Source organism: Caretta caretta, chromosome 3 (assembly GCF_965140235.1).
Source record: "Caretta caretta isolate rCarCar2 chromosome 3, rCarCar1.hap1, whole genome shotgun sequence".
NCBI classification, from domain to species: Eukaryota; Metazoa; Chordata; order Testudines; family Cheloniidae; genus Caretta; species Caretta caretta.
This window is the reverse complement of record NC_134208.1, coordinates 154,917,545-154,942,956: the sequence shown is the minus strand read 5'-3', so window position 1 is coordinate 154,942,956 and position 25,412 is coordinate 154,917,545. Positions and strand designations below refer to the sequence as shown.

At 47.2% G+C, this 25,412-nt stretch overlaps 1 protein-coding gene across 3 annotated transcripts in view; it reads left to right on the top strand.

Moving 5' to 3' along the window:
• Window positions 1–25,412, top strand: part of LOC125633741 (uncharacterized) — a 76,098-nt gene that overhangs the window by 20,851 nt on the left and 29,835 nt on the right. For 2 of the 3 annotated variants that reach the window (XM_048843443.2, XM_048843442.2), the window contains exons 2-3: window positions 1,592–1,670; window positions 5,489–5,979. In XM_048843443.2, coding sequence (XP_048699400.1) covers window positions 1,592–1,670; window positions 5,489–5,979 — 570 coding nt within the window. Of the gene's footprint in view, window positions 1–1,591; window positions 1,671–2,888; window positions 3,088–5,488; window positions 5,980–25,412 lie in introns of all 3 variants that reach the window. The other variant, XM_075127042.1, reaches the window with a different exon arrangement.

Here is a 25,412-nt window from a genome sequence, read left to right as displayed (position 1 = left end):
TGTTCTATCTAGAATGGGACCCAAGCTGCGGCAATTTGATCCAGGGCTCTGCTTCAGTCCATCTCAGGCACAGGGGCCAGCCACCAAATTTAGATTAAAAAATTCCAAACAAACCCATACCCCTCATGTTAGTAGGTGCTTGGATATGGGGTTTTGGTTCAGGCGCATTGGTTGTCCAAATCCAGGTATATCTGGAATTGTCAGCAGCTTGAAATGTCTATTCCAAATATACCTAGAACATTTAGCACCAGTCAGAGTGGCTGCTAAATCAAGTCACTGCTAGTGGGGAAAGCCTAATGGTGGGGTGTTTGTGTGGGTTGAGTGGTGGCAGGCTATGTGCATTTGTGGGCGTGTGGTGGCATGGCATGTGTGCCTGTAGGAAAGGGGCATTGTGGGTGTTTTGGCTTTGGAGAAAAAGGTGTATATGCTGCATGGCCAAGTGTAAGGTCCTTTATGGAAGAGCCTATAGACCAGTGGTTCTCAAAGCCAGTCCACTGCTTGTTCAGGGAAAGCCCCTGGCGGGCCGGACCAGTTTGTTTACCTGCCGCGTCCACAGGTTCGGCCGATCACGGCTCCCACTGCCCGCAGTTCGCCGCTCCAGGCCAATGGGGGCTGCGGGAAGTGGTGCGGGCCAAGGGACGTGCTGGCCGCCCTTCCCGCAGCCCCCATTGGGTTGGAGCGGTGAACTGCGGCCAGTGGGAGCCGCGATCGGCCGAACCTGCGGACGCGGCAGGTAGACAAACCGGCCCAGCCCGCCAGGGGCTTTCCCTGAACAGACAGCGGACTGGCTTTGAGAACCACTGCTATAGAGCATAATAGCAAATGAGAACCTTTCTAAAGATCTTTTTCATCTGTCCTATAGGATTTAATTTGTTATAAAATTTTGGGAGGTGGTTCTAAAAGGCCTATAGAAAGAATCTTTCTGTCATATTCCATAGGCTTTTGAGAGTAAATTTTAGACAGCCCTATGACATTTCTATAGGATCTAATTTATATCATCCCTGGTAAATTTCACTGGACTCTTCCAGAAAGTGTGGCATGGCATGTATGTTCTTAGGTGGTTCATGTGTTCCTAGAAGGAGAGGGTGGGTGCGTACGTTGGGTGATTGGTGTAGGGCCATGTGTGTGGTTTGTAAGATGGTGTGGTTGTTGACAGGATGTGTGTGTGTTTGGGGGGGGAGTTGGTAGCAGCATGGTGTCTGTGTTGGTGGGGAGGAGTTGGGGAAGTGGGCGTACATGTGGGGTGGATGTGGAGACAGGTTGTGTGTGGTTACAGGGTGTGTGTGTTTGGGGGGATTGGGAGGAGGAGATGTGATTGTGTTACGGGGACATGGGGAGGTGAGGTGGAAGCAGGTGGTGTGCGTTTGTACTGGGTTTCGGTAGCTGGGTACTTGTGGGTGGGGGTGGAGTTGAGGTTGGGAAGAAAGGAGGATGTTTACGCAGAGTGTCTGCATGGTGGCAGCGTGATTGTGGTTCATGGGGGTGAGTGGGTGTAGGGTATGAGTGGGAGAGGTTGGGGAAGCAGCGGTGCAGGGGGCATCAGATGTTTAATACCAACAATGAAACCTTCCCTTTCTGACTTGTTGCCTAGATCTCCTATCCCCCAAGTGATGAGGAGGACAGCGACGACTCTGAGGGAGAGAACCAGGAGCTTGCTCAGATCGACAGAGGTAAAGGGACAAGGGAATCAAGAAGATAAATCAGGGCTGCCATGGTGGAAGTGCATTTTGCCTTGACCCTCTGCCCTGAAGGAGACCTGCCTTCCAGTTCATATTATCCCTCCTGCACCACAGCCAGTTCTACTGTCCTGCCCGCATCTCCCTAGTGGATGCTTTGCGTATGCTCCCATCTCCATGCACATCCTCCTTAGCTTGACAACCTTTGCTCAGGAAGCCCTATGGGGCTGCTGGAATCAGCAGGGGTTGTAAACAGCAGCTCGCAAGGGTATCAATAGAAAGGATTCTTTTTAAGCTCCCTGTACATGAACAGGTCCCAGCCAATGTACAAGTACACAATTGGACTAATTTCAGTTGTTCTGTTCGAGTGGCTTTAAGCCAGTCTTGCACCCACAGATTCTGAGACCATGCATAGACCTTCTCAGTCCCTGGAGTAAGACAGAGCAGCCTTGAAGTCAATGGGACTACTCACATCAATGAAATTGTGCAAGTGTTTGCAGGACCAAGGCCGCAGTTCTGTAAGCTGTTCTCTAAGGGCTTGTCTGCACAGGGACCTACCTACTGCCTCTCGGGGAGGTGGAATAATGACAGCAATGGGAGAACCTCTCCCGTCGGCATTGGTAGTGTCTACACTGAAGTGCACAGTGGCGCAGTTGCAGTGGTGTGGCTGTGTACTGTAGGATTTCAAGTGTAGACAAAGCTCTTAATCCTCCTTTAAAAGGAGTGAAGAAAAAGTGAACTAATTCCTCTTTACTTCTGAATGAGGCTATCCACGTGGCAGGGTGGGGTTCATGCACTTTAACTTTACACCTTTAGTTAATTCAATTGAGAGTCCTTGTGGAGACAAGCCCTAAGTATCATTAACCTCCTGTTAAGGGCAGGGAAACAGTAGCTCAGGGAGGAGAAGGTCTCAGGGCAGGTCAATGGCAGAGCTTAGAACCCAGTCTTCTGGCTTCCAATCCAGAGCCCTATCTACTGGACAATGCTTTCTCTTCATAAGTTTCAGATAACAGACCTAGTTTTTATATAATATCATGTTACTCACAAAAAAGTACATTAAAAGAACATGATTAATGTTGCCAAGTCTAGCTCTCAGAAGATAGGAAGTGCTAGAAGTAAGATTGCGTGTGCTACATTAAATCAGTCCCCTTGGGGGTATGCATTATGAGACAGTTTTTAACTACATGAGCACATACTGTTTTTTTTCCACAGGACCCATTGCTCACTGAGTGCCCAGAATGTACAATGCTCACTGAAGGACAGCTCTTCAATATTTTGGTTTCTCATCATTGTTGAGTGTTCATTATTTACTGCACACTCTTCAAACCTTGCTGTGAAGACACAATGATTCATTTCCTCCTGGGTTTTTCTATGGTGCTCATCACGACAGTATCAGAGTGCTTCACAAAGAGTAATGAATTTATTTTCCCAACACACCTGTGCCCCATTTGAGATACATAATACTTGATTTTTCAGCGAACTTATCATTGGATAGCACTTTCTATGTCCAAAGCACAGCTCCCATTGACTTCAATTGCAGCTGTGATGAGCACTCCCTTCTGCAGATGAGATCCCAGGTTTTCAGGTCAGGCACCCAGAAGATGAGGAACACACAATTCATGGCCACCTGTGAAAAGTTTGGTTGAAGTGTTTTGCCCAGCACCACGTAAGAACTCTATGGCAAAAGCAGGGATAGAATCCAATTCTCTAGAATGGCATTCAACTGCCTACATCATGAGTTCACTCCTTCTCTTTGCATAATCCCCTGCCTCGGTCACTACACACCTGATTCTGTTGAAGTGACTGGACCTGCACTCCACATATGAGGCAGGAGTTGTATAGGCCACAGTCTTCCTCTCCTTCGCTACGCAATCATGATTCATCTCCAGAGCATGGTCGATCCTGTGCACTGAATGAGGCAGGGTCCTGTGGAAAAAATAGTGTATGCTCATGTCATTGAGACCATCTCATAAGGCACACACCAAGGGGGCCGACTTAAAGAAACACAGGCAACCTTACTTCTGGTGCTGCTTGACTTTTGCGAGCTTGGTTTTGCAACCCTTCATATGGTTCTTTTAACTTAAGTTGTTTTGGGGGTGCCATTTCATAGGTTTTCTGAAAAGAAACGGAGAAAACAGAAATTCCATCATGTGGCATCAGATTAACACCCACGTGGGTCAGCAGCCGGGCGGAACCTTGAGATCCACCAGTGAGACCACTGCCACATGGGCTAACAAAGTAACAGGTAGCAGCAATAGCAAGTTGCCGTCCCCTCTGTGGACCAGCGTGAGAGGGGGATGAGACATGTGGCCAGTGGGTTTCATAGATATTCGCTGACAGAAGAGGAATGTGAGACTCAGGAATCTTGGGTTCCATTCCAGGCTCTAGAAAGGATTCCAGACTCTTCTGCCCATTTCCTCCCAAACTTGACCCCTTCTACCCCATACAGTCCTGTCTCTTCCCCGCTCTGGCTCCTTGTCCCACCCCATTCTCCTCACCTAGCCAATCCCTCTCTCCAGTCCCCTGGCTTCTCATCCCCTCCAAGTCTGGCTGTCCAGCAAGTCTTAGTCTCATCCCTCCAGACTGCTTGTCCCGCTCCCTGCACCCCATCTCCTTCCCCACGCTTTTCCTTCTGCCGGCTCCATGTATCAATCTTCTTGCCCAACCATTCCCAGTTTCTTCTCCCAGAAACTCCCAGTCTTCTTGCCCAAATAGTACCAGTCTCCACTTCTCCCAGACTCCTTGTCCTCACTCCTTTCTGCTCCCCAACTCTGAGGTCTGGCTCTTGGCCGCTCTGCATTTGAACAAGCAGCATCCATCTCCACACTGTCTGGACCCAGCAGGGGAGTCATTGAGAGCTCTCAGCTCCAGGGCATGGTCCACAGCAGCTGGAAGTGCAGGGGAAGTCTTGCTCAGCCTTCAACTGGAGCAGGCCCAGTGCAATGAAATCTCTGGAGAATTTAGCTGCAAAACTCTAGCAAGCCTCTGCTGAGCTTCTGTGAATTCATTTTTTTGGGGGAGGGAGTGTGCAAATCTGGGTGGATTTTTATGGGGAGGGCAAAAGGCACATGCCTGACATAAAGGGCTCCCCATGCCAAATTTTAACTCCCTGCTGTGCGAGGGCACTAGAGCTTCTCAAAGAAAAGGTCAGCAGAATTTTTTTAACACTGGCAAAACAAATGTGTTTTTCCCTAGCCTTGTTCTTGGAAACCAGTTGACCATTGTGGCTGAAGTTTTCTGGAAACATTCAGCCTGAGGTCGACGCCTGGCATAGAAAATTTTAGCACAAATGGTTAATGTTTGGCAAAGTTATAAGCAACTGAAAACAGGATCTAATAATGAAGTGTTCCGCGACTTTAATAATTGGAGGGGGGTTGGTAGTGCATATGTAGCTCAAAAACACCACTTCAGCTGTTAGAATCTCAGGAAAATTCCTTTAAATAACACTACTTTTAAGTCCCATATCATCTCACAGAGTCAGCCACTGGAAGGCAACGTCATCCACTTGTTCACACACACAAAACCAGCACATTATATAGGGACCCAGCTTTTTAATAGATTCAGGTGCTGAAATAACTGGTGTGTCAATACACTTGCTGTACAGTCTGTGTCCAACTGGTGGTTCTCCGGCTGGGGTCCAGTGAGCCAGCTTAAAGTTGAGCTGTGATCTGTGGACTTCCAGCCATATGCTAACGAGCAATTGAGGCGATTATTTGGAGGAGCAAGGAGGGGTGATCAGAAGCTAATGGGCCTGATTGTATAGCAGGTGTGATTCAGACCTGTTCTACCACTCACATTTCTCCTTCCCTCAGAGAGAAGACGGAATTGCGCACTGACCCCTCTTGCGACCAATCAGCTCCAGAACCAGGAGAATCAATGCTGTAAGGTCCGGGCCCTTTTCCATGCTAGCCTGGATCGCCACAGCTCAGAAGAGGAATTGGAGCGCATCAACCGAGAGTTTGCCACCGAGAAGCGGAAGTGGTCTCAGGTCAGCAGGCTTTCTTGCTGCGGTGACAGCAACAACACGTCCTCCAGTGACGAGGAAGTGAAGAACTTGTGTGGCATGTCCTTCCGGCCCGTAGTGGAACAAGCCGATGGTCTGCATGCTAGCCCCAGCCCCGTGCTGTTCAGTGCCTCCCCTCCTAAGAGACTCCAGCCCCTGGTGCGGAACCCAGCCTCCAGGCCTCTGATATTCACAAGTGTTGGGGCCGGCTTTGAGCAAGTCATGCCTTGTAAGAGACACCGGCAAGGCTACGGGGACAAAGTCAGCAGACCCAGCCTTGACCTGGAAAAAATGCAGCAGGTAAGTCAGCTTCACACAGGAAAAGTCAGCAATTCACAGGGGAGAGGCAATGCTTGATTTAGTCCTCAATGGAGCACAGGGATCTGGTCTAACAGGTGATTATAACTGAACCCCGCTTGGTAATAGCGACCATAATATAATTACGTTTAACATCCTTGTGGGGGCAGGAGGGAAATACCAAAGAACACCACCACAGCAGCATCTAACTTCAGAAAGGGGAACTGCACAAAAATGAAAAGGCTAGTTACATGGAAATTAAAAGGAACAGTCACAAGAGTGAAATGCCTGCTAGCTTCATGGAAACTTTTTAAAAAACACCATAATAGAAGCTCAAATGAATTGTATACCCCAAATTAAAAAGAGGACCAAAAATGACACCATGGCTAAACAACAGAGTAAAAGAAGCGGTTAGAGGCGAAAAGGCATCCTTTAAAAATTGAAAGTCAAATCCTACTGAGGAAAATAGAAAGGAGCATAAACTTTGGCAAGTCAAGTGTAAACATATAATTAGGCAGGCCAAAAAAGAATTTGAGGCGCAACTAGCAAAAGACTCAAAAACTAAGCAAAAAATTTGTTAAGTACTTCCAGAAGCAGGAAGCTTAACAAACAACCAGTGGGGCCACTGGATGATTAAGATGCAAAAGGAGCACTTAAGGAAGACAAGGCCATTGCGGAGAAGCTAAATAAATTCTTTGCATTGGTCTTCACTGCAGAGGGTGTGAGGGAGATCTCCACACCTGAGCCGTCTTTTTAAGTGACAGATCTGAGGAACTGTCCCTGATTAAGGTGTCAGTGGAGAAGATTTTGGAACAAATTGATAAATTAAACAGTAATGTCACCAGGACAAGATGGTGTTCACCCAAGAGTTCCGAAGGAACTCAAATATGAAATTGAAGAAATACTAACTGTGGTATGTAATCTATCACTTAAATCACCTTCTGTACCAAATGACTGGAGGATAGCTAATGTGATGCCAATTTTTAAAAATGGCTCCAGAGGCGATCCTGGCAATTACAGGCTGATAAGTCTAACTTCACATGAAGTCAAGCAATGTACAGAGTTACTACCCCTACCTCAGCGGCAACCAGGCCAGTTGCATCATCAGTCCATCCCTCTTCTCCTCTCTAGAATTTTAGATCCGTGGCCAGCTAGGACTTCTTGTTTGAGGTAAAGGCTCCATTAGCTGTATTGACTCTGTGTGACACAGTTGAGCAGTCCTGATTTCCACCCATTAAGAGGGCGGAGAGGACACAGCCACGCTAGCCAGTTCATTGTGCTATAGAGAGCCAGATTCAAGTCGGTTGACTTCAGTGGAGTTATAGCTACTATTTCCAGGTCTTAGGTTCACCCACAACGCTCAGTTATTCAGAGGCAGGGATTGTTGTTTTTAATGGAAACATTTGGGAAACGGAAGACCATTTTTCCAGTCTTGTTTTTAAGTCTCATTGTATGAATAAATGTAGTTCTGTAAATCAGACAATGTTGGATCCCTTTCTAAATGTTTTGGACTCTTGAGCCTACTTTTTCACTGACTCGTATGGGTTTTACTCAGGTGTAACTATTGACTTAAATGGCACTGCTCCTGATTTCACAATGTAGCAGGATCAAGACATATAAATCACTGGATCTTGCACTGACTCTTATTGAGTATAAATAAACTTGGTATTTATGGGCTGGATAGATGTCCTGCTTCTGGAAGGACTGGCTGTTCTGTTTCATGCCTGTTTGATCTGTCTCTTCACTAGAATATTATTCCAGTGTTGAGTATCTGAACTCTCACTTTATTATTTGCTTTTCTTCCTACACTGATGTAGTGTCAAGTTTTTAAAATCCCACCAGGTGGAAAATGGGTGTAATATGCCTCTGGACATCTGGTGACCCTAGTGGAGTGCAGTAGGTTAAGGACAGAGCCTCTTATTTTAATTCTGAATTTCCTGCCTTCAGGCCTCTAACTCAGACTTTTCCTGCTCGGTTTTTTGCCTTGGTGTACTGAATTTAGCCTTGTTAACAAGGCCCCTTTTCAACTTGTGTGAGGGTCCCTCTAAAAGAAAGATCAAATTTGTTCTGTATCTTTAAAAAAAATACAGAACAAAGGGCCCCTTTTTCCATTGTCTCCAAGACATCATCACTCCTATTACAATAGCTGTCCCTCTCTATCACGGCTGGCATCATGTGCTCCATGAATGCATAATGCCCAGCCTCGTGATTTCAGCACATTACCCCCATCTGCCCACCTCTCTGCCCTGCTCAATGAGCAATGAATGACAGAACATTCAGAGGGCCCAATTCTGTACTCCTGGTGCACCCAAAACTTCCACTGATGCCTACAAAAGTGTTAGCTGGGCAAGGAGCACAGATCAGGGCCCTGCATAGTTAGAGAAGAAAAAAAGAAGAGCCTGTGCTCAGCTGAGCAAAATGCGTCCGTTTCGGGAGGTGTGTGTATGTATGGTTGGAGGGACTGGGACCCTTTCTTGGGACCTGACACATGTCTCTAATCTCAGAGTCAGGGGCATGAATTGGTTCTTCCCATGGTCACTGCGCAGCACCATGATTACGAGTGTGCGTTGGCAAAGGGTGAACTTCAAAAGGGTTGGAGGCTCCTTCGATTCAACTTCCCAAACTGCTGAGGCTTTTCAGAACCCGTGAAGTGGAGCTGGGGAATCTTGCAGAAACAAGCTTCTTCCTGCTTCCAGCGAGGATAGAAGTTCCACTGGACAGGCCTTTTCCACAGTAGTTCCTCTCCGCTCGGATCACAGCATGAGAACTGGAGGAGGAGAGTAGGCTGGAATTATTTTGAACATGATGTTTTTGTTTTTTTAATGAAACATTTTGCAAGTTGCCGTTTTAGATTTTTTTTGTGACTCTCTTCAAAGAAAATTTGAGAATATTATTGACGCTTTTCATTTTCAGAAACCCCAGGTTTTGGTAAATGAAAAACTTCAATAATGGTTTTGATTTAAAAAAAAAAGGGGTGGGGAGGAATAAAATGGGTCAGTCCATCTTGACACCTGCGAAATGGAAACAATTTTGAATTTTTTCACAAATTTATTTTTAAAAATATTGAACATAAGCTAACCAAACACTTGCAGACTTAGAGCTTCATGATCACAGCTCAGAAGGGCTGTCTGGCCTCTAATTTATGCCCTCGTTGGTTGCTACTTATGCCCAGTTCTGCAGGACAGACCCAGGTCCAGGGGAACTCCCTTGTGTTCTGAGGATTGGTCTAAAAGCACCAATGAAGGGTGGCTACTGCCAGAAAAATCCGTATAGAAGTAACATGATTGAGTGGACTGTTGAGGCCATGTCTACACTACAGCGACTCAGTTACGGCACCATACACTTCCTACAGCAATGGAAAGGGATTTTCCATCACTGTAGGAATTCCACCTCCATGAGCGGCAGTACCTACATTGACAGAAGCATTCTTCTATAAGCCTAACAGTGTATACAATGGAGTTTAGGTTGACATAGCTATGGTGCTCAAGGGTATTTATTTTTCATGTGCCTGAGTGCTGTAACTGTCAACCTGACTTTTAAATGTAGACCAGGCCTTAGTTTCCCCCACTCATTTCAGATTCACTTTGCTTCAGCTAAATCAATGATCTTGTGGATTAAGACACTTGGCTGGGACTTTGGAGATCTGATTTCTGTTCCTGCTCTGCCACAGACTTCCTGTTTGACCTTGGGCAAGTCATGTAATTTTCCAGTGCCTCAATTCCCCATCCATAAAATGGGAATAACCTAATAACCCTTTCTTTGTCTGACTTGACTCTTTAGATCGCATGCTCTTCAGGGCAGAGACTGTCTCTTTTGATATGATATGCTTGTATAGCACTTGGTGCAATGAAGCCCTGGTCTCTGGATACTGGTGTAACTCAAATGAGTAGTAATAAAAATGGCCAGGAGTTGCAGATGCCACCTGAGCTTTGAACATCAAGCTGTTCCTTCTGCCTTGTTCATTATCTTTACTAATACACATTCAGCCAGCAGAATGTAGCTGATGCTTTTGTTTGATGCAAGGAGGAAAATAAGCTGGCTTGCTTTCCCCTGGCTGCACTGGGTCTGCACGGCCAGCAGTGGGTGCTGGAAGTTGGCAGGTAGGACTCAGACAGGCAGGGAGCAAAGATGTGGGGCTGAGCAAGAAGGAGCCTGTTTGTTTTGGTGGAGTGGGGACTGCATGGTTTAGAGGCAGAGGTGGGATGTTGAGTCCTTCACCTCTATGTCAAACCCAGTCTAGGTTGAATAGTGACACAAAGTGGATCCAGACAGTTGCTTGGGTCTCTGTGAAATGAGATGGTGAGTCTCAGTCCTGTTCCCAGTGTCCAAAGAAATTGACACAATTGGCCACTCCCTGGCAGTCTCTGAAGAGAGGCCAAGGACTGGCTAGTTAAGCAATCTGGGGCAGGGACTATCTGTTTATTCTGTGTTTATACTATGTGATGGGGGCAAGGCCAGATGACTAAAGTAAAGTAACGGGAGACAGATATATTAGCCACAGGCTAAACAAATCCCTGTTACCAGAATAAGCAAATGGCAGCTGCTCCAGGTCAATTAAGGCACCTGGGGGCAATTAAGATCTTTCCAGAAGGCAGGGAGGACAGCTAGGTTGATTGGGACACCTGAAGCCAATCAGGGGCTGGCTGAAACTAGTTAAAAACTTCTCAGTTAGTCAGGTGGGCACGCGTGTCAGGAGCTGTAGGCGGAAGTTGCGCTGTTGGAGAAACTGAGTGGTACAAACCATATCAGGCACAAGGAAGAAGCTTGAGGAAGTAGAGCCTGCTGTAGGGAAGCAGCCCATGGAATTGTACGCGTCCTGTTTCTAAAAAGTCAGCTACCATAGCTGATACTATTAGGGTCTCTGGACTGAAGCCCAGAGTGGAGGGTGGGCCCGGGCTCCCCCCTTTGCCCCCCTGATTTACCACTGAGACTGGGAGACAACAGAGACTGTGCAAGGGAGGGTAGCTTCTCCTCACCTCCTTTTCTGGCTTATGATGAAAATGGCTCAGTAGGCTATGACCCTTGCCTCTAGAGAGAGAAGGGCTACGTGGAGGGTCACAGTGAGCCTCTGAGGCCAGCGAAATCTGCCAGGAAACACGGTACCCACGGAGACAAGGACAGAGCTTTGTCACAACAATGTCTAGCACAACAGGGTCCTGGGCCCTGATGGGGGGAGCTCCGAGATGCTACAAGAATACAAATAATGGACTTTGAGTCTGAATTCCCCTCTCTCCTCTGGAGGTATGGTGCCCCTGGTTCAGGACTGATACACATTTATGAAGTATAGTGTATGGGGGAAGCTTGCCCTGCTGTTTCTCACACCTTACCGGTCCTGTAGATAACCAGAGGACTCTGGCCTGGCCTCTCAGTCTAACCTAAACAGGTGGAGTTTTAAAAGAAAATCATTATGGGCAGGTGTCTGGCTATCCCTTCCCAGCATTACATCACAGCGTGATGGTGCCGCATAGTGCCATAGCAACGAGCTTGGACAAGTGGCAGCCCCATTCCCTGCCATGCCTGGCTGCCACACAGTCTCTGCCTTTTGGAGCTGGCATGATGCGGTCAATAAACTTTCTTTGCTACTGCAAAGAATTAAAAAAATTTAGCCCAGAAGATCTTTTTCCATTCTTTCTTTTAATTGGGCTGAAATGCCCCGGCATACGCAGGCACACACAGCTCCAGTGAATAGCCGGTCCAGCTGCCGTTTGATCATTGTCTTTGGGCAGCGTCCATGCCAGCTGCATGCATTTCAATGAGGGTTGTACATGTCCCTGAAAGGCTGGGGCTGCTGTTGGCCTCTGGGGTTGGGTGCGGTGTTTATTTGGAACTCCCAAACTCTGGGCAAGTCACTGCACCTCAGTGCCTCAGTTTCTTCATATATCAAAGGGGATAATATCTAACTCCCAGAGGGTGATTTGGGATGTAATTCATTCCTATTTGTAAAGTGCATTCCAATCCTCAGATGCAAGGGGCTATAGAAAAGGAAAACTTATCCGGTGTTTTCATTTGGAGCGTATCCTAAGGGAGAAATGGAGCTCCCCCTGTTGACTTTGTATCCTCTCTGGCGGGCGGACAAACCTTCAGTGTGTGAGCAAACCAAGCTGGGAGGAGGGCCTAGTGATATCATACCAAATGTGAAGGATCTGAGAAACTTCTGCTCCACTGACTACTCAAGGCAATCCTCTCCTCTGGACTTATCCACAAAATCCACCCTTTAGCTCCTTTGCTCCAACTTCTGTATGGCTGCAGGTCACATTGCCATTCCTTTCTCCTGCTGACGAATACTGGCATTTCAGGTGGAATGAACCTGCCATGTGGGGCAGCATTGAAAGCTCACTTGGCCCTCATAACGGTCATATGAAGGAGCAGAGAAAGAGTGGGAAGTGTGTGCGTGCGTGTGCGTGTGTATGCATGTGTCTGCCCCAGTGTGATGGGAATTCAGCACCCATTTAGCTCTGGTTGCTGAGCTGTAAACATGCAGCTGACTTCACTGCATTAAGTAAAAGGGGACGGCGGGATGGTGGTGATTTACAAATCCCCATGGCGGTTGGGGCTTGCCCTTGTCTGGTAAATGGAGACCGGAAAAGCAGCCTCTGGACAGAGAAGGCTCTAGAGGTCACCAGTCTGAATCAAGCCCAGGTTGTTAATGACTGAAAATTATTACCGTCTGCTGCAGAGGCCCTGCGAGCCCACTGGGGGCCCTAAGCAGGAGTATTTTTGTGCCTCTCCAACACATACTAAATAGTGAATGGGGGCCCCTTTGAGCTGCTCGGGATCCGGCCTAGACTATTGCTTAGAATGCTTATCTGCTGGCTCTTTTTAACCCTTCGTCGCCTGCTTGATGGATCCTGCAAAACAGCTGCCACAGTTGGTGCTAACTTGCCACTACCTATGTTGCTCTTCTTTTGTGGTTAAGTGGCGGACTTCAGTCTCCAGGGCCATACATCATGAAATTTCCTGGCCTGAGTTTTGCAGGTGCTCAGACCAGATGAGCCCAGTGGTCCCTTCTGGCCTTAAAAATCTATGAATCTAGCCCCAACAGCTTCTATTGGTTTCAGTGGAAGTTGTGATCATTCAGCAGCTCTGAAAATCAAGCTGTTGACTGGGTGGCGTAATGATAGGCACTGGAGTTTGAAAATGTGGGCCTTAGCTGCTGTTGTGTCTAAGTGCTGCTCTGCTTCCTAGTTGGAGCCATATCATGAAAAACCACGACAGCAGCAGCCTGATCCCCAGGGCACCATCAGTGTCCTGATTCCTGCTTTTCATAACCCTCTGGCCTCTGCAATTATGGAATCCTGGATTCCCCACCAAATTGCATCTTGCAATTCCGCCTTATCACAATGGGGGAGTCTCCTGCCGCTCTGTGCTCCTTCCCCCAGCCAACATTCTGGGATGATATGCCAGGCACAATGAGGGGTTCAGAGCATTATGGGGGGGTGGGGGGGGGCTTGACTGCTGTGAGGTAGGACTGTAGCAGTTTCGGACTGAAAAGATTTATTAGCTCATCTGATCCGTCAAGCCCACAAAGATCTATAGCCCTGCAGCAGAGAAGGGATCAGACATTACCACACTCGCTGCCCATGAGGAATGGCAGATCATTCCCATTCTCTCTCCCGCCCCCTGTCTCTGTTTCCCTGGAGGAGGCAGGGAGATAGCGGCTGTTCTGTCCTCTTGGTCCAGTGTTTACTGGAGAGAATCTCTGGCTCTGTGCCGTCGGAGCTAACGTCTGGTTTGCTGATTAAGACATTTATAGAGTCCGTGTAGGCAGAGAGCAGGGGAAGGAGGGAGGGGTGCCATCTGAGAACACCCAGGTGCTGGGAAGTAGAGAGAGGCTCAATGGGGAGGGTGTGGGCACCCCCACCCTGCCTCTGAGGAGGTGATTATAATTCTGCCAGCCAGCAGCTATCTCTCTCTCTTCCATTGTGCCCTGTGAGTGCGCTGTGGATGGTTATCATCATGGAATGCCTGGCAGATGTTTTCTGTGCAAACACACATGACAGTGGAAGCTCTTGTACGCTGGCACGGCTGGTTGAATTGGAGTAGGAGGAGAGCTGCTTCTCAGCTAGAGATCAGCCACTGTTCTGCAGGAGCTGCAGCTCGCTTTGATCAGCAAAGCTGCCTCTGAGCATGGGTCACCACGAATCCTTTGGTGCGTCTCCACCTCAGTGACTCACCGTTCATAACTTCTCCTGCAGCTCTGATTGGCAGTGCCTCCTGCTGTTCCAGTCGTGGGCTCCCTGCACGCAGCTCTCTGGGTGCACATCAATAATCCTGATTTGTGAGCACCCCTCTGCTCTTCCAGTTCCTGCCCCCCGGTCTGCTCTGCTATTGCCCCTCAGTGCTGACTTGGAGCTGCTGCTCCATTTCTAGGTCTCCTTATAGCTGTGCTGCTAATGAACCCAGTTCCCACCTTCTAGCATCTCCTGTTATTCCAGCCACAACTCTACCAGGGCACTTCAGTCCTGATGTGGAATACATTTGCTATTCCATTCCTAGGCCCACACATCTCTGCTACTGTCCCTCAGTGCCTTCCTTCTGGTTTAGGTCCTGGCCTATCCTGAGCCAGTTAAGAGTTGCCTTTGTCATACACGCAATGGAAGCAGGCTGAAAGAGGATGGATGGGTGAGTCTCTGCATGGGTGCCTCTGTCAGGAAAAGACAGCTGTGCTTCCATCTTGTTCTCCCTAAGGGACCAGCAACACAGCATCGCCTCCTCTGTGCTCTCCGTCCCTGTGAGCTTGTGCAACTGAGAAACCTGCACGGTGGATATAGCTGATCTGAGCGTCATGCTATCATACCACCACGCTTGCTGTTATCAGCTAGCAGCAGCAAACTCACGTCTGTTCCTTCTGGGAGCATCTGGAGCCTGTTGCCCTGATGAGCTCCTGCTTTGGTTCCTGACTGAAGGCAGGATTGGGCGTCTCCTGAGGGAGCAGGAGTCAGTCTCCTGAGATCTAGTGGTCACCTACCAAGCGGGAGGTTACACTTGGATTAATAGTCCCAGTCGCTCCTTCCCCAAGACAGCAGAGAATGGGAAACAGTAATGCATTCAGCCCTCATGGAGAAAGGCAGTGACCCAACAGCAACCCCTTCCGGCTACGTAATGGCGGCATCAGCAAGTCCCCAAGAGAGTCTTGTTCAGTCCTCACGATGCTTGTGGCTGCATTGCAGGGCATTGAGAAGGGAAGGAAATCGGATGTGCATGGGCTGGGGGAGAATGAGTTGAAGGGTATAGAGACCCAGAGGAGCCCACTGAGGAGCAAGAGAGGAAGCCATCTGGGGTGTATCGGGATCTTCAAAGAGACAGTAATAGCACCTGGCACCAGGGACACTAAACTGTGAGCCTGAAGTTGAAGTTACTGGCTTTTAATTGGGGTTGGCAGGCTGGCTGGAAACCTTTCCAGCCCTGCTGTCTGGTGCTCTGGCTGCAGGCCAGAGGGAAAGGAGGTCAGATGGGCACATTGGCATGGATACTTCAGAGATGATCCAGCACAGGGCAATGTCCGGAGTGTTTCCAGTATCTATGATTGGGCTGGAGCTGAAATGTATATGTGCCTCTAAGGACCAAATCCATGAGATGGGGTGGTCTAGCCCAAGTTACTGGTGAGAGGTGGCCTGGCCTGGCTGGTGAATGGCATGTGACTTTGCCCCCGAGCAAAAAGACAGGCCGCTCACTAAGAGGCTGTTGGGGAATCTGCATGGGGGAGGAGCGTGCTGGGGTCTGAACCTTAAGTGTCTTTGTCACTCAGTCATATCGTTGCATATGGCAGGGCTTGGCAAAGCCTGACTCCTCCTCCTCCTCCTCCGCTGGGTGCTTGTCTGCCAGTGTCTGGAATTGTCCGTGTTGGACTGGCAGGCCGTGTACAGGCCAGACAGGTTCTTGGGGGTGGGGTTGTAAGTCGAGGGCTGTCCTAACACAAAAGTGACTTGATGAGGAACGAGCAACTTTCACTACGTGGACGCAAGGCTGGATCCTTAGGAGCAGCGGTCCACTGGGATTTCCCTCCTACTTCTCTTTCAGATAGCTGGGTGCTTCCTTTCTGCAGAGGGTTTCCCAAAGGCGTTCTTTCAACCCAGCCCAGGAGGACAATGCCAGCTTTCTTCCTGGCTTTGGACTTGCCCCAACTGGCTCTGAGGGCTCTGGCGGATTAAAAAGTTTTGCTGGAACCTGTTTGTACTTTCCTGCAGGACAAGTTAGTAGATGCTGCTTGGGAATGTACAGATGGGGTCTGACCTGTGCACTATAGGTCTTGGATAGAGAGAGGGGAGGGTTGGGTTATCCCACCGACATTCTCCTTGGCATATCAAGGCTAGGAAGACAGCTAGGATTCTGAATGGACTGTTTGTCTCCTGGGCCCAACCCACCCTGGTGTGGGTGCTTCATTGTGATGCAAATACCGCACGTTTTCTGCACACTCCTTACTGCACTGTGAGAGTGGGAGAGGGCAGGCAGCTCCTCCATATGCTGTCGCTACCCATGTTGTTTTTGTTCTGTGGGTGAATCAATTTCAGTTTCCAGGCCTGGAAAGCCACACCTTTTGCTAGCATTGAAAGCCCGAGCCCCAAATGGAATCCCCAGGGGAAAGCATTTGATGGCTGAGGACCAGGAGGTGTTTGGGCAATGGAAGGCACGTGGCTGTTGGAACATGCTCAGCTATTCTCCACATAGTTCGGCTAATCCAATATTAGTGTCAGTGATATGTTGCACTTTGGCTTGCATCCGAGGGTTTCAAAGCACTTTACGCTCATTAATTAAACCTCACAACACCCCTGCGTGTTAGTGTGTATCTCCATTATATAGATGGGGAAATTGAAGCAGAGAGGTTACGGGCCAGATTTTCAAGAGACCAGGTCCTGTTTAGGCACCTAATTCAGTGGCCAGACTTTTGAGAGGGAAGTAGTGGGAGCTGGCCGCTGAGCGCTCTTGGCTGTAAGTGACTTGCCCAAAGTTATACAGAGTTGGTGGCAGATGTGGGAGCAGAACCCCAAAAGACGTATCTTTGCTCTAGTCATTATACCCCCTCCCTCCAATAGCATCCTCCTGCACTTAACTGACAGCACCAAGCATTGCTGCAATGAGACATGACACAGATGTGTCTGGATCATGTAATCTCCCCATGGAGAGATCCTGGGTGCAAGAAGAGCAGGGAAGCGAGGAAGAGACTGCGGCTTGGATATGGAAGCGGTAGAAACAGGATGGTCTCATGATGATATGGGATTAGCAAGTAATGCCAGGCTTTTGCACTCCCCTTGTGCCACAACAGAATTAGAGAGACTTATTACAGAGCTTTCCTGTGCCAAGTTTGAGAGTCTCTGTTGTTCCAGTTCGATGCGCAGGACTGGGTGTGCCATCGGTCCTGTAACTAGTGTTAATACTCTAGGAAATAATCTTTTGGAAAAGCTTTGGCTTGGGAGTCTGTGCAGCCCAGCTGTTACTAGCACAGCTGTCCTAGCGTGGGCTGAGTTCCTAACTTAGATTTTTCCGCCTTAACTCTGAGTAGTCCATCTCTTGTTGGTTCAAAGGAGACTTTTAAAGTTACAAAACTGCACCTTTGTGGGCCTATCTTGCCTTTCTAGCACCCATTGAAATCAGTGGGTGTTTTGCATTCAGGACTGGGACCTTTGTGTTTGAACCCCTAGGCTGAGATTTTTAAAGCCTTCAATGTTGGTCTAACTCTGCTCCCCCTGGAGTTAGGCTAATGCTGAGTGCCTTTGAAAAATCTCACCCGGCTCTATTCCCGTACACATAGCTCTTTGGTGAGCTGCAGTTAATGTGGAGAAAGGTCAAGGGTTTAAAGGAAAACCCCTGGAAAGCAAAGTGTAGTTTTAAAGTCACGCATCGAGAAAATGTAGAATTTCTGCTGGCTAAAGGGAAGTGAAAAAATAAAAATTGGAGAGTAGAGCTGGGAGATCTCCCCCCCCATACCCTTCATGCCTATTTCTTAAACAAGTGGTCTCACATAGGAATGAGCTTGCAAAGCTTGGAGTTCTCCTAAGGGTTGTAGGAATCCTGTAGCCTGTGTTGTAAAATCTATGGCCATGCCTACGCCAGGAAAAAAGGTGTGTTTTTTACAATGAGATAGTTAACATTGTAAAATCCTAGTGTAGCCAGGTCAACCTGTAGTTTTACCTCTCTGTAGCTGGTTAAGGTGAACCCTAGTTGCCCAGGTGCATCAAGGTAACACTACAGCTTGCCCTGCCTATATTAGGATTTTATAACACGTTAGCTATTTTGTTGTAAAAACACACACTTAGTGCAGATATCACTTTGGCTACTCCTGCAGAGTTTGCAAGCTCTGTAGGGTAGAAATCCCCTTGTACGTTCGCCAGATGCTCTTGCAGGCTTTGGCTTAACGGTGCATGGGGCAAATGTAGTATTCAGGAAGCATCTGGCAGGTTGGTAGATAATTTCTGAAGCTCATATAACTGGGCCTACACTGTGGAAATGTGGAAATGTCTACAAAGTGAGAACACCTCTGATTTTGCCTCCTCCCCGCCCCGTTTCATTTCAAATACCTTGTCCAATTTTCCTGGATGGATAAATTCTGTGCTGCTGTAAGTTCATGCTTGTGACATTGCAGGCAGGGTGGTGTGGTGAAGCTGTTGGAGATCAGAGAGTATAATGAGGTTTATAATGGAAGGCTTGTTTCAGCCTTTACCTCTGAGGAGTCTAGTGTCACTCTGTACCGGAGAAAGAGAAGAGACGCATGCACACCGATACAGAGAGAAAGAACACACTCTGCCTAGCTAGGTGAGAAGACTATAAGTTCAGCGTATCTTAATGCAAACCTCCAAAGCAAAGTTGGAGTGCTTTGGTCAGTACTCACTGCCTGACATGTCGCTGTGATATCATGATGGGTGCTATTTGGTTGTCGTTTATTTATAACACAAAGACACCATGTGCAAAGTGTTTTTAAAACATTCTTTCAGTTTAATCAGGGTTCTCATCATTCCCTAAATCACACCTTTACCCCTCTTGTCTCTTTTTGAAATGCTTTTTGGAGTGAGTCTAATTGTCAAGGATGGAATTGGTGCCACGTGGAAAATGCTTTCAGGGCTTTTGAAAAATACATTGTGCACTGATCAAGATAGTGATAGTACAGGATCCTCTTAAATATGCCTGTGTCTTCTCTGCAATTTTGATCATCACCATAATGTTTTTTCTGTAATATCTGAGTCATCCTGCATGGTGTGCTTGAAAGGCATTTTATGTTGCCATAATCCTTCTCTTCTGCTCGCTACATTTTGCAAGCTCTCCAACTACAGGCAGATGCTCTGAATATTCTACAAGGAGACCTCAGAGATGGGTGAAACCATAAACCACAAGAGGTTGAAAAATATCAGGTTATTTTCCTCTCAGTGCGGCTGCTGGGTATGTGGTGGGGCTGTTGGGTGAGATAGAAAGCGGCTGGAGTTAGCAATTTTGAAACTTGCATACATTGCTCGTTCTGCAGTACAGAACTCTCCACTAAATTCAGCCACTGGTTTCTTTTGCCCTCCAAACTTCTGGATCCAAATCATGTGTATTAAAAGACATAGGCATGTGTGGCATGAGTTTATATATATACATAAGCTCATGCCTTTTTTTATCCTAATGTCGTTAGGCATAAGGGCCAAACACAACTTGTGAAGTTCAGATTTGCATCTGTACTCTGACTGTTGCTATTATGGACTGAATCAAAATCTTGGCTCCAAATGCATCACTAAGGCAGCAGCTTGTTTCAGTCAAGGTGCTAGGAATGAATTTGCTTGAAAGAAGGCACGGACATACACTAAGATCACGAATGCAGAGGAGGCAGAAGTAGTTTCAAGAGAGGTCTGATGAAGTCCAAATGGATCTCTCTTGCCATAAGAAATTTAAAATGGTGTGACGTGTGGCGGCTGATGTGTGCTAACAGCCAGGGGCAAGGATAATTGCTGAAGCTCAGTCCTGTATGTGTTGAAGTGTGTATGTGGGTACGGGGAACAGTGCTGCCTATTGAATTGCCCACTCCACTTCCTGCAGTATCTAGCTCCTGTTGGCCTGATTCTCCGCCACCGTGCACCACCTGCAGTGATTTAGAACGGAGCAAAGTGGATGTAAAATGCTACCCGATCCAAACAGTGCTTGGAGACTACAGTGATGAGGGCCATATACATGCAATGCATTGAAAGACAGACAAAGCGCTAAGGCGGTGGAATAGCAAGTCCGACGTGTTCCGTAGTGATTACTCAACCAGGTGCATGGTCTAGCCCTTTAGCACGTGAGATCAAACTCCATCACAGCCCAACGTGCTATTGCCACAGATGGGCCCTAAGCCTTGCCAGCTAGTGAAACGATCTTGATATGAAGCAGGTGCAGACAGGGTTCCGTTGCATTCAGGCCTCATGCAAGTCTTAGGAAGCCGAGCAACTGCTGGGGAGACTGTTCTGCAAGCACAGCGGTTAATTACGTGTCGTATAAATGGATTAGCTCACTGGAGAGTGAGATCCTTTTATCCTATTAGCCAGCCAGCAACTCCAGTGTGTTCCCCTGTGTCGTTATTATGTACATGGTGTTCAGAAGGGAATACGGGGGCAAGTGAATGGTGGAGAGCAAATGGGTTAGTCCAGCATTTCCCTCTGTTATTTATTATTTTATTTATTATTCTAGTCATCGTCTTGTATTATTCTCATCCCCTGGTAGCTCATAATGCTATGAGAAGTAGTCCCTTCAGTCTGTTAATCATCCTGGCCTGTAATTTCCAATATTGTACTTATTTATGCAAAACTGTGCTCATTTGCATACACAAATGAAGTTAATCCTTCATAAAAAAGCCCAGGCATGTGAAGGTGAAAGGCTTTCTAAGACATTGATGGGCTGTCGTGACGTGGGTGCGTGTATATTGGGAGGGAGGGATGGCGCTTAGAGAGATCAAGCAAACCCCAGGGTCTCAGCAGCGGCCTGTGTGTCTGTTTTATGCAGCCTTGTTTTGGCTTTGCAGAGCCCTTGATGCAGTCAAAATAATGAGCTTTTGCCTCTTCAAAGCTGCTCCACCACGCAGGCATTTAAATCTTAGGTGAAGATCAGATTTTGTGGGGGGGTTTGTTGACCCCCCCCATAAATGGCTGTCTCCCATCAAGGAATTCCCTCTTGACATGATTGCCAGGATGTCTCAGTGTCTTCCCATTAACATCATTTTTTGTCCTGGGCTGGACATTGGATGGTTATTTGAAGCCAGTTCCGTGTACACATCTGACTTTGGAAGCGCCACTCCTCGCTTAACTGCTCACCACCCTGCCATGAGATGGAGTTGGAGTTTGTGGAGTTTTCTATATACACAAATACATAAATTCATAACCATGATCTGTATACATGTCTTGTGATGACCATTGAGTTCAGAATATTATAAGCTTTCATAAAATACCCTACTTGATATAATAATACAGTATGCAATCAGATGGTTTAACGACTTATTTTGGGGGTTTAAACCTTCTGTTTTCCCCGGGGGTTCCTTCAATTTTGATTTTTCATGAGTGCCTCACAATTTTTAATGTATTTCTCCTTCCAGCACTCCTGTGATGTAGGAAAGTGCTATTATCCCCAAGTTTCAGATGGAGTATTGCGGCACAGAGAGAGTAAATGACTTGCCCAAGGTCACACAGGAAGTCTGCAGTGGAGCAGGGAATTGCACATGGGTTTCTGGATCCTAGGTTAGCACCCTAAGGCCCAGTACTAGTCTGATTTATAATCACTAGGGTCCTCCAGCCACTAGAGGGCTACATATACAGAAAGGCATCAGCAGGTCTGACTTTCCATTCAGCAGAGGGCAGTGTTACATATATACATGAAGAAGTGCATTGCAAAGGCTCCTCAAGTTCTGGAGGGGAATGTTTGATTTGAAGCAATTGAAGGGATTTTATTTTGGGCACCAAAAGATTATGTTTAGCAGCGCTGTTGAGGCTGAGGGAATCAGCTTTCCCGTCATAATACTCAGGGCCACAGATCTCCTTGATCAGCAGGCATTTACTGGGGAAGAGAGCAGCAAACTACTAACAATACGAGTTGGTTTCCACCTTTTGTTGATTCCCCAAGACCACTCCCTTTTTAGAAACATTTATGCAGTATAGGGACATCTAATGCCTGAATAGCATAACTGCAAAGACATAGCATTACATCCCTGAGCCTCTTGTGCTCCACATAATGCAGTCACCGAACCTGCATTGCCTAAAAGCTGATTGCTTTTCTGGCAAGGGCTTAGTCTCAAGTGTAGATGATAGTGTCCCCTCCTAGTGGCCCCAGCCTGTATTGGTTCTAAGTCCCCGTGTTATTTGCAGGTTGGCACTCATATCGTAAAAGAATAAATGGACACAAATCAGATGTCAAGAATTATAACATTCATAAACCAGTCGGAGAACACTTCAATCTCTCTGGTCACGCAATTACGGACATGAAGGTCGCTATCTTAAAACAAAAAAACTTCAAATCCAGACTCCAGCGAGAAACTGCTGAATTGGAATTCATTTGCAAATTGGATACTATTAATTTAGGCTTAAATAGAGACTGGGAGTGGCTAAGTCATTATGCAAGGTAGCGTATTTCCCCTTGTTTTTTCCTAACCCCCCCCCCCCTTCCTCCCCAGACGTTCTGGTTAAACTTGGATTTATGCTGGAAATGGCCCACCTTGATTATCATACACATTGTAAGGAGAGTGGTCAGTTTGGATGAGCTATTACCAGCAGGAGAGTGAGTTTGTGTCGGGGGGGGGGGGGTGAGAGAACCTGGATTTGTGCTGGAAATGGCCCACCTTGATTATCATGCACATTGTAGGGAGAGTGGTCACTTTGGATGAACTATTACCAGCAGGAGAGTGAGTTTGTGTGTGTATGGGGATGGGGGGTCAGAAAACCTGGATTTGTGCTGGAAATGGCCCACCTTGATTATCATACACATTGTAAAGAGAGTGGTCACTTTGGATGGGCTATTACCAGCAGGAGAGTGAGGTGGGAGGAGGTATTGTTTCATGGTCTCTGTGTATCTAATGTCTTCTGCAGTTTCCACAGTATGCATCCGATGAAGTGAGCTGTAGCTCACGAAAGCTTATGCTCAAATAAATTGGTTAGTCTCTAAGGTGCCACAAGTACTCCTTTTCTTTTTGCGAATACAGACTAACACGGCTGTTACTCTGAAACCACTCATATCTGATTAACTTAGAAATCCCAGTATTCCCAGTACAACTGCTAGGCATTTGTGTAGATTGGTGTGTGCGTCTGTTCTTCCTTCTCCTGGAGAAAACCTGCTCAGCTGTATGTAATTATGTTGCCCATGAAGCCTAAATAAGCCCCTCCTTTAGCTTAAGTTGTAAGTGACCTTTATTTTGGGAGCAGAAGTTTCTGAATCCTGTCCCTCCTGATGTCCAGCTAAAAGATAGCTGTTGACAAGGAAGTCTGCGTCTTGCAGTGATTTCTTTCCCGTCCAGGGACTACAGCGGAGGTTCCCCAGCTTGAGAAGTCCCCGTGTTGCTGTTGAAGGAACAATCCTGCATATACACCTTAATTTACTCTACTGCCTGATTTGTGTTAACAATTTAACCCCTTCACAGCGCTCAGGGCCATCATTCAAACAACTAACAAGAAAACCTTGGATGGGCACATGTTGGGCCTTGTGGATGAGAGGTACCCAAGAATTTCCTCTTCTCTTTGGTGGTGCTACAGCACTTGAAAGGGAGCAAGAAAGTGGTGCAGGAGATGTCTCCATTGGTGTAACAGCTCTGCCAATGGCAAACATTGCTGGCAGGATTGCAGCTCACATCTAAGCCAGGACTTATTTGTTAATATTTCCAAGGCTCTCTGGCGGTGACTGCAAAAGTGAGATGAACCATGTAGACATCAGATAATACGTTAGGCGAGACTGGACATTCCCTATGGATTGCGAGGGAGCCGGCACCAGGAACCTGGGGAGGAAATGTCACATTGGCAACAATGAATCAAAAGCCTCTGAGCTGCTTCTGAGGAGTCCCCTTCCAGGCTTGACAGCTGTGAAACTAGAGCCCCAGACATTTCAGCAGGGTCTTGCAAACAGGAGAGTTAACTTGTTGTCTAAGCAGTGGCTAATCTTGGCACATACTGTACAGACGAGCTGGACTGAAAGGGATTTAATGAATGCTGCCTCCGTGTTTATTTTTCACCTTCCAGGTGTCTGTATTTTCAAACAGGGCTATTTCCATGTGCAAATGGAGTTTTGCTTGCCTAAGGCCTGAGAGAAAACTAAGGACTTTAATATTTGGCTGTTTGTGAATAGATGGACCTGATGACATGCTCTGCAAATCAACAGGCATGGGCCAAATTGTCAGGTCAAATTGGGAAGTGAATGCAGAGCTGAGGACTCTCCTCTGAGGATATCCAGCTCCCTGGCCTCAGAAATCAAATCTTAGGGCTGTTAGCAAAGATGCCTTTGCTGATCTTGCCAGTTTGAGCAGTGCATAAGGAGATGAGCTGTCTATAAAGATACCTGGAGCCCATGCGTCATAGAGACAACACAGAAACAATAGAGAGTCAGTCACTTACGTATATTCAGACAACCAATTCCCTAGAGAGCTCATAGCTCTGTGCAAGTGGGTAACTGCACTTTGTACTGCCTGTAGCTTCCAAGTGCTATTCAAGGGTGGTCCCAAAAAACGTCTGTGGGCTTGTCTGGTGTCACTGACGCTATCTTGGACTTTAAGAACAGGTGGGATCCAGAAGCACTGTCATTGCAGACCCCACCGAGCTGTGATGCAGAAATTAGGGTTCAATTCTATTTTGTTCTGTTCTAGATTGGTTCTTACTGTGTCCTCCTCACTATAGGATCTGAGCGCCTTCCAGCAGTGCATTAAGTGAGGTGACTAACATCTGTCACCTGTGGTTTGTTTAGTCTCTCATCCTCTCGCGGGGCAGGGGAGAATTTTGTGTGTAGTGAAGTAGTTGCTTCCTCACACTTAAGCTCCAATTTTCATATGTGCCCCCTGATTTTGACTCTCTAACCTCAGATGACACATAGGATCTGATCTTCAGAGGTGCTGAAGATCTACAACTGTAACTGAAGTCAAGGGGAACTCTAGGTGCTCCATAGCTCCGAAATTCAGGCCCTATATTCACCCAAAAATAAAGGCTCCTACATTTAATGGACACTTTGGAAAACGTACTCCTTAAACTTCGTAGGTCTCAGCTGCTGCCCCATCTGTAAAATGGGGTGGTAATACTTCCCTCTTTCCCTCCAGTGGGTGTTAGTGATGCTATGTCCATCAATGGTTTTGAGGAACTAAGATACTATCTTTGGAGATAAGCATAATGGGAGACCGATGATTAATAATACATACACAAGAAAGAGATACTCCCTCATATGTATGCAGTGCTGTAGCCGTGTTGGTCCCAGGCTATTAGAGAGACATGGTGAGTGAGATAATGTTTTTCATTGGACCAACTTCTGGGACCTGAAAA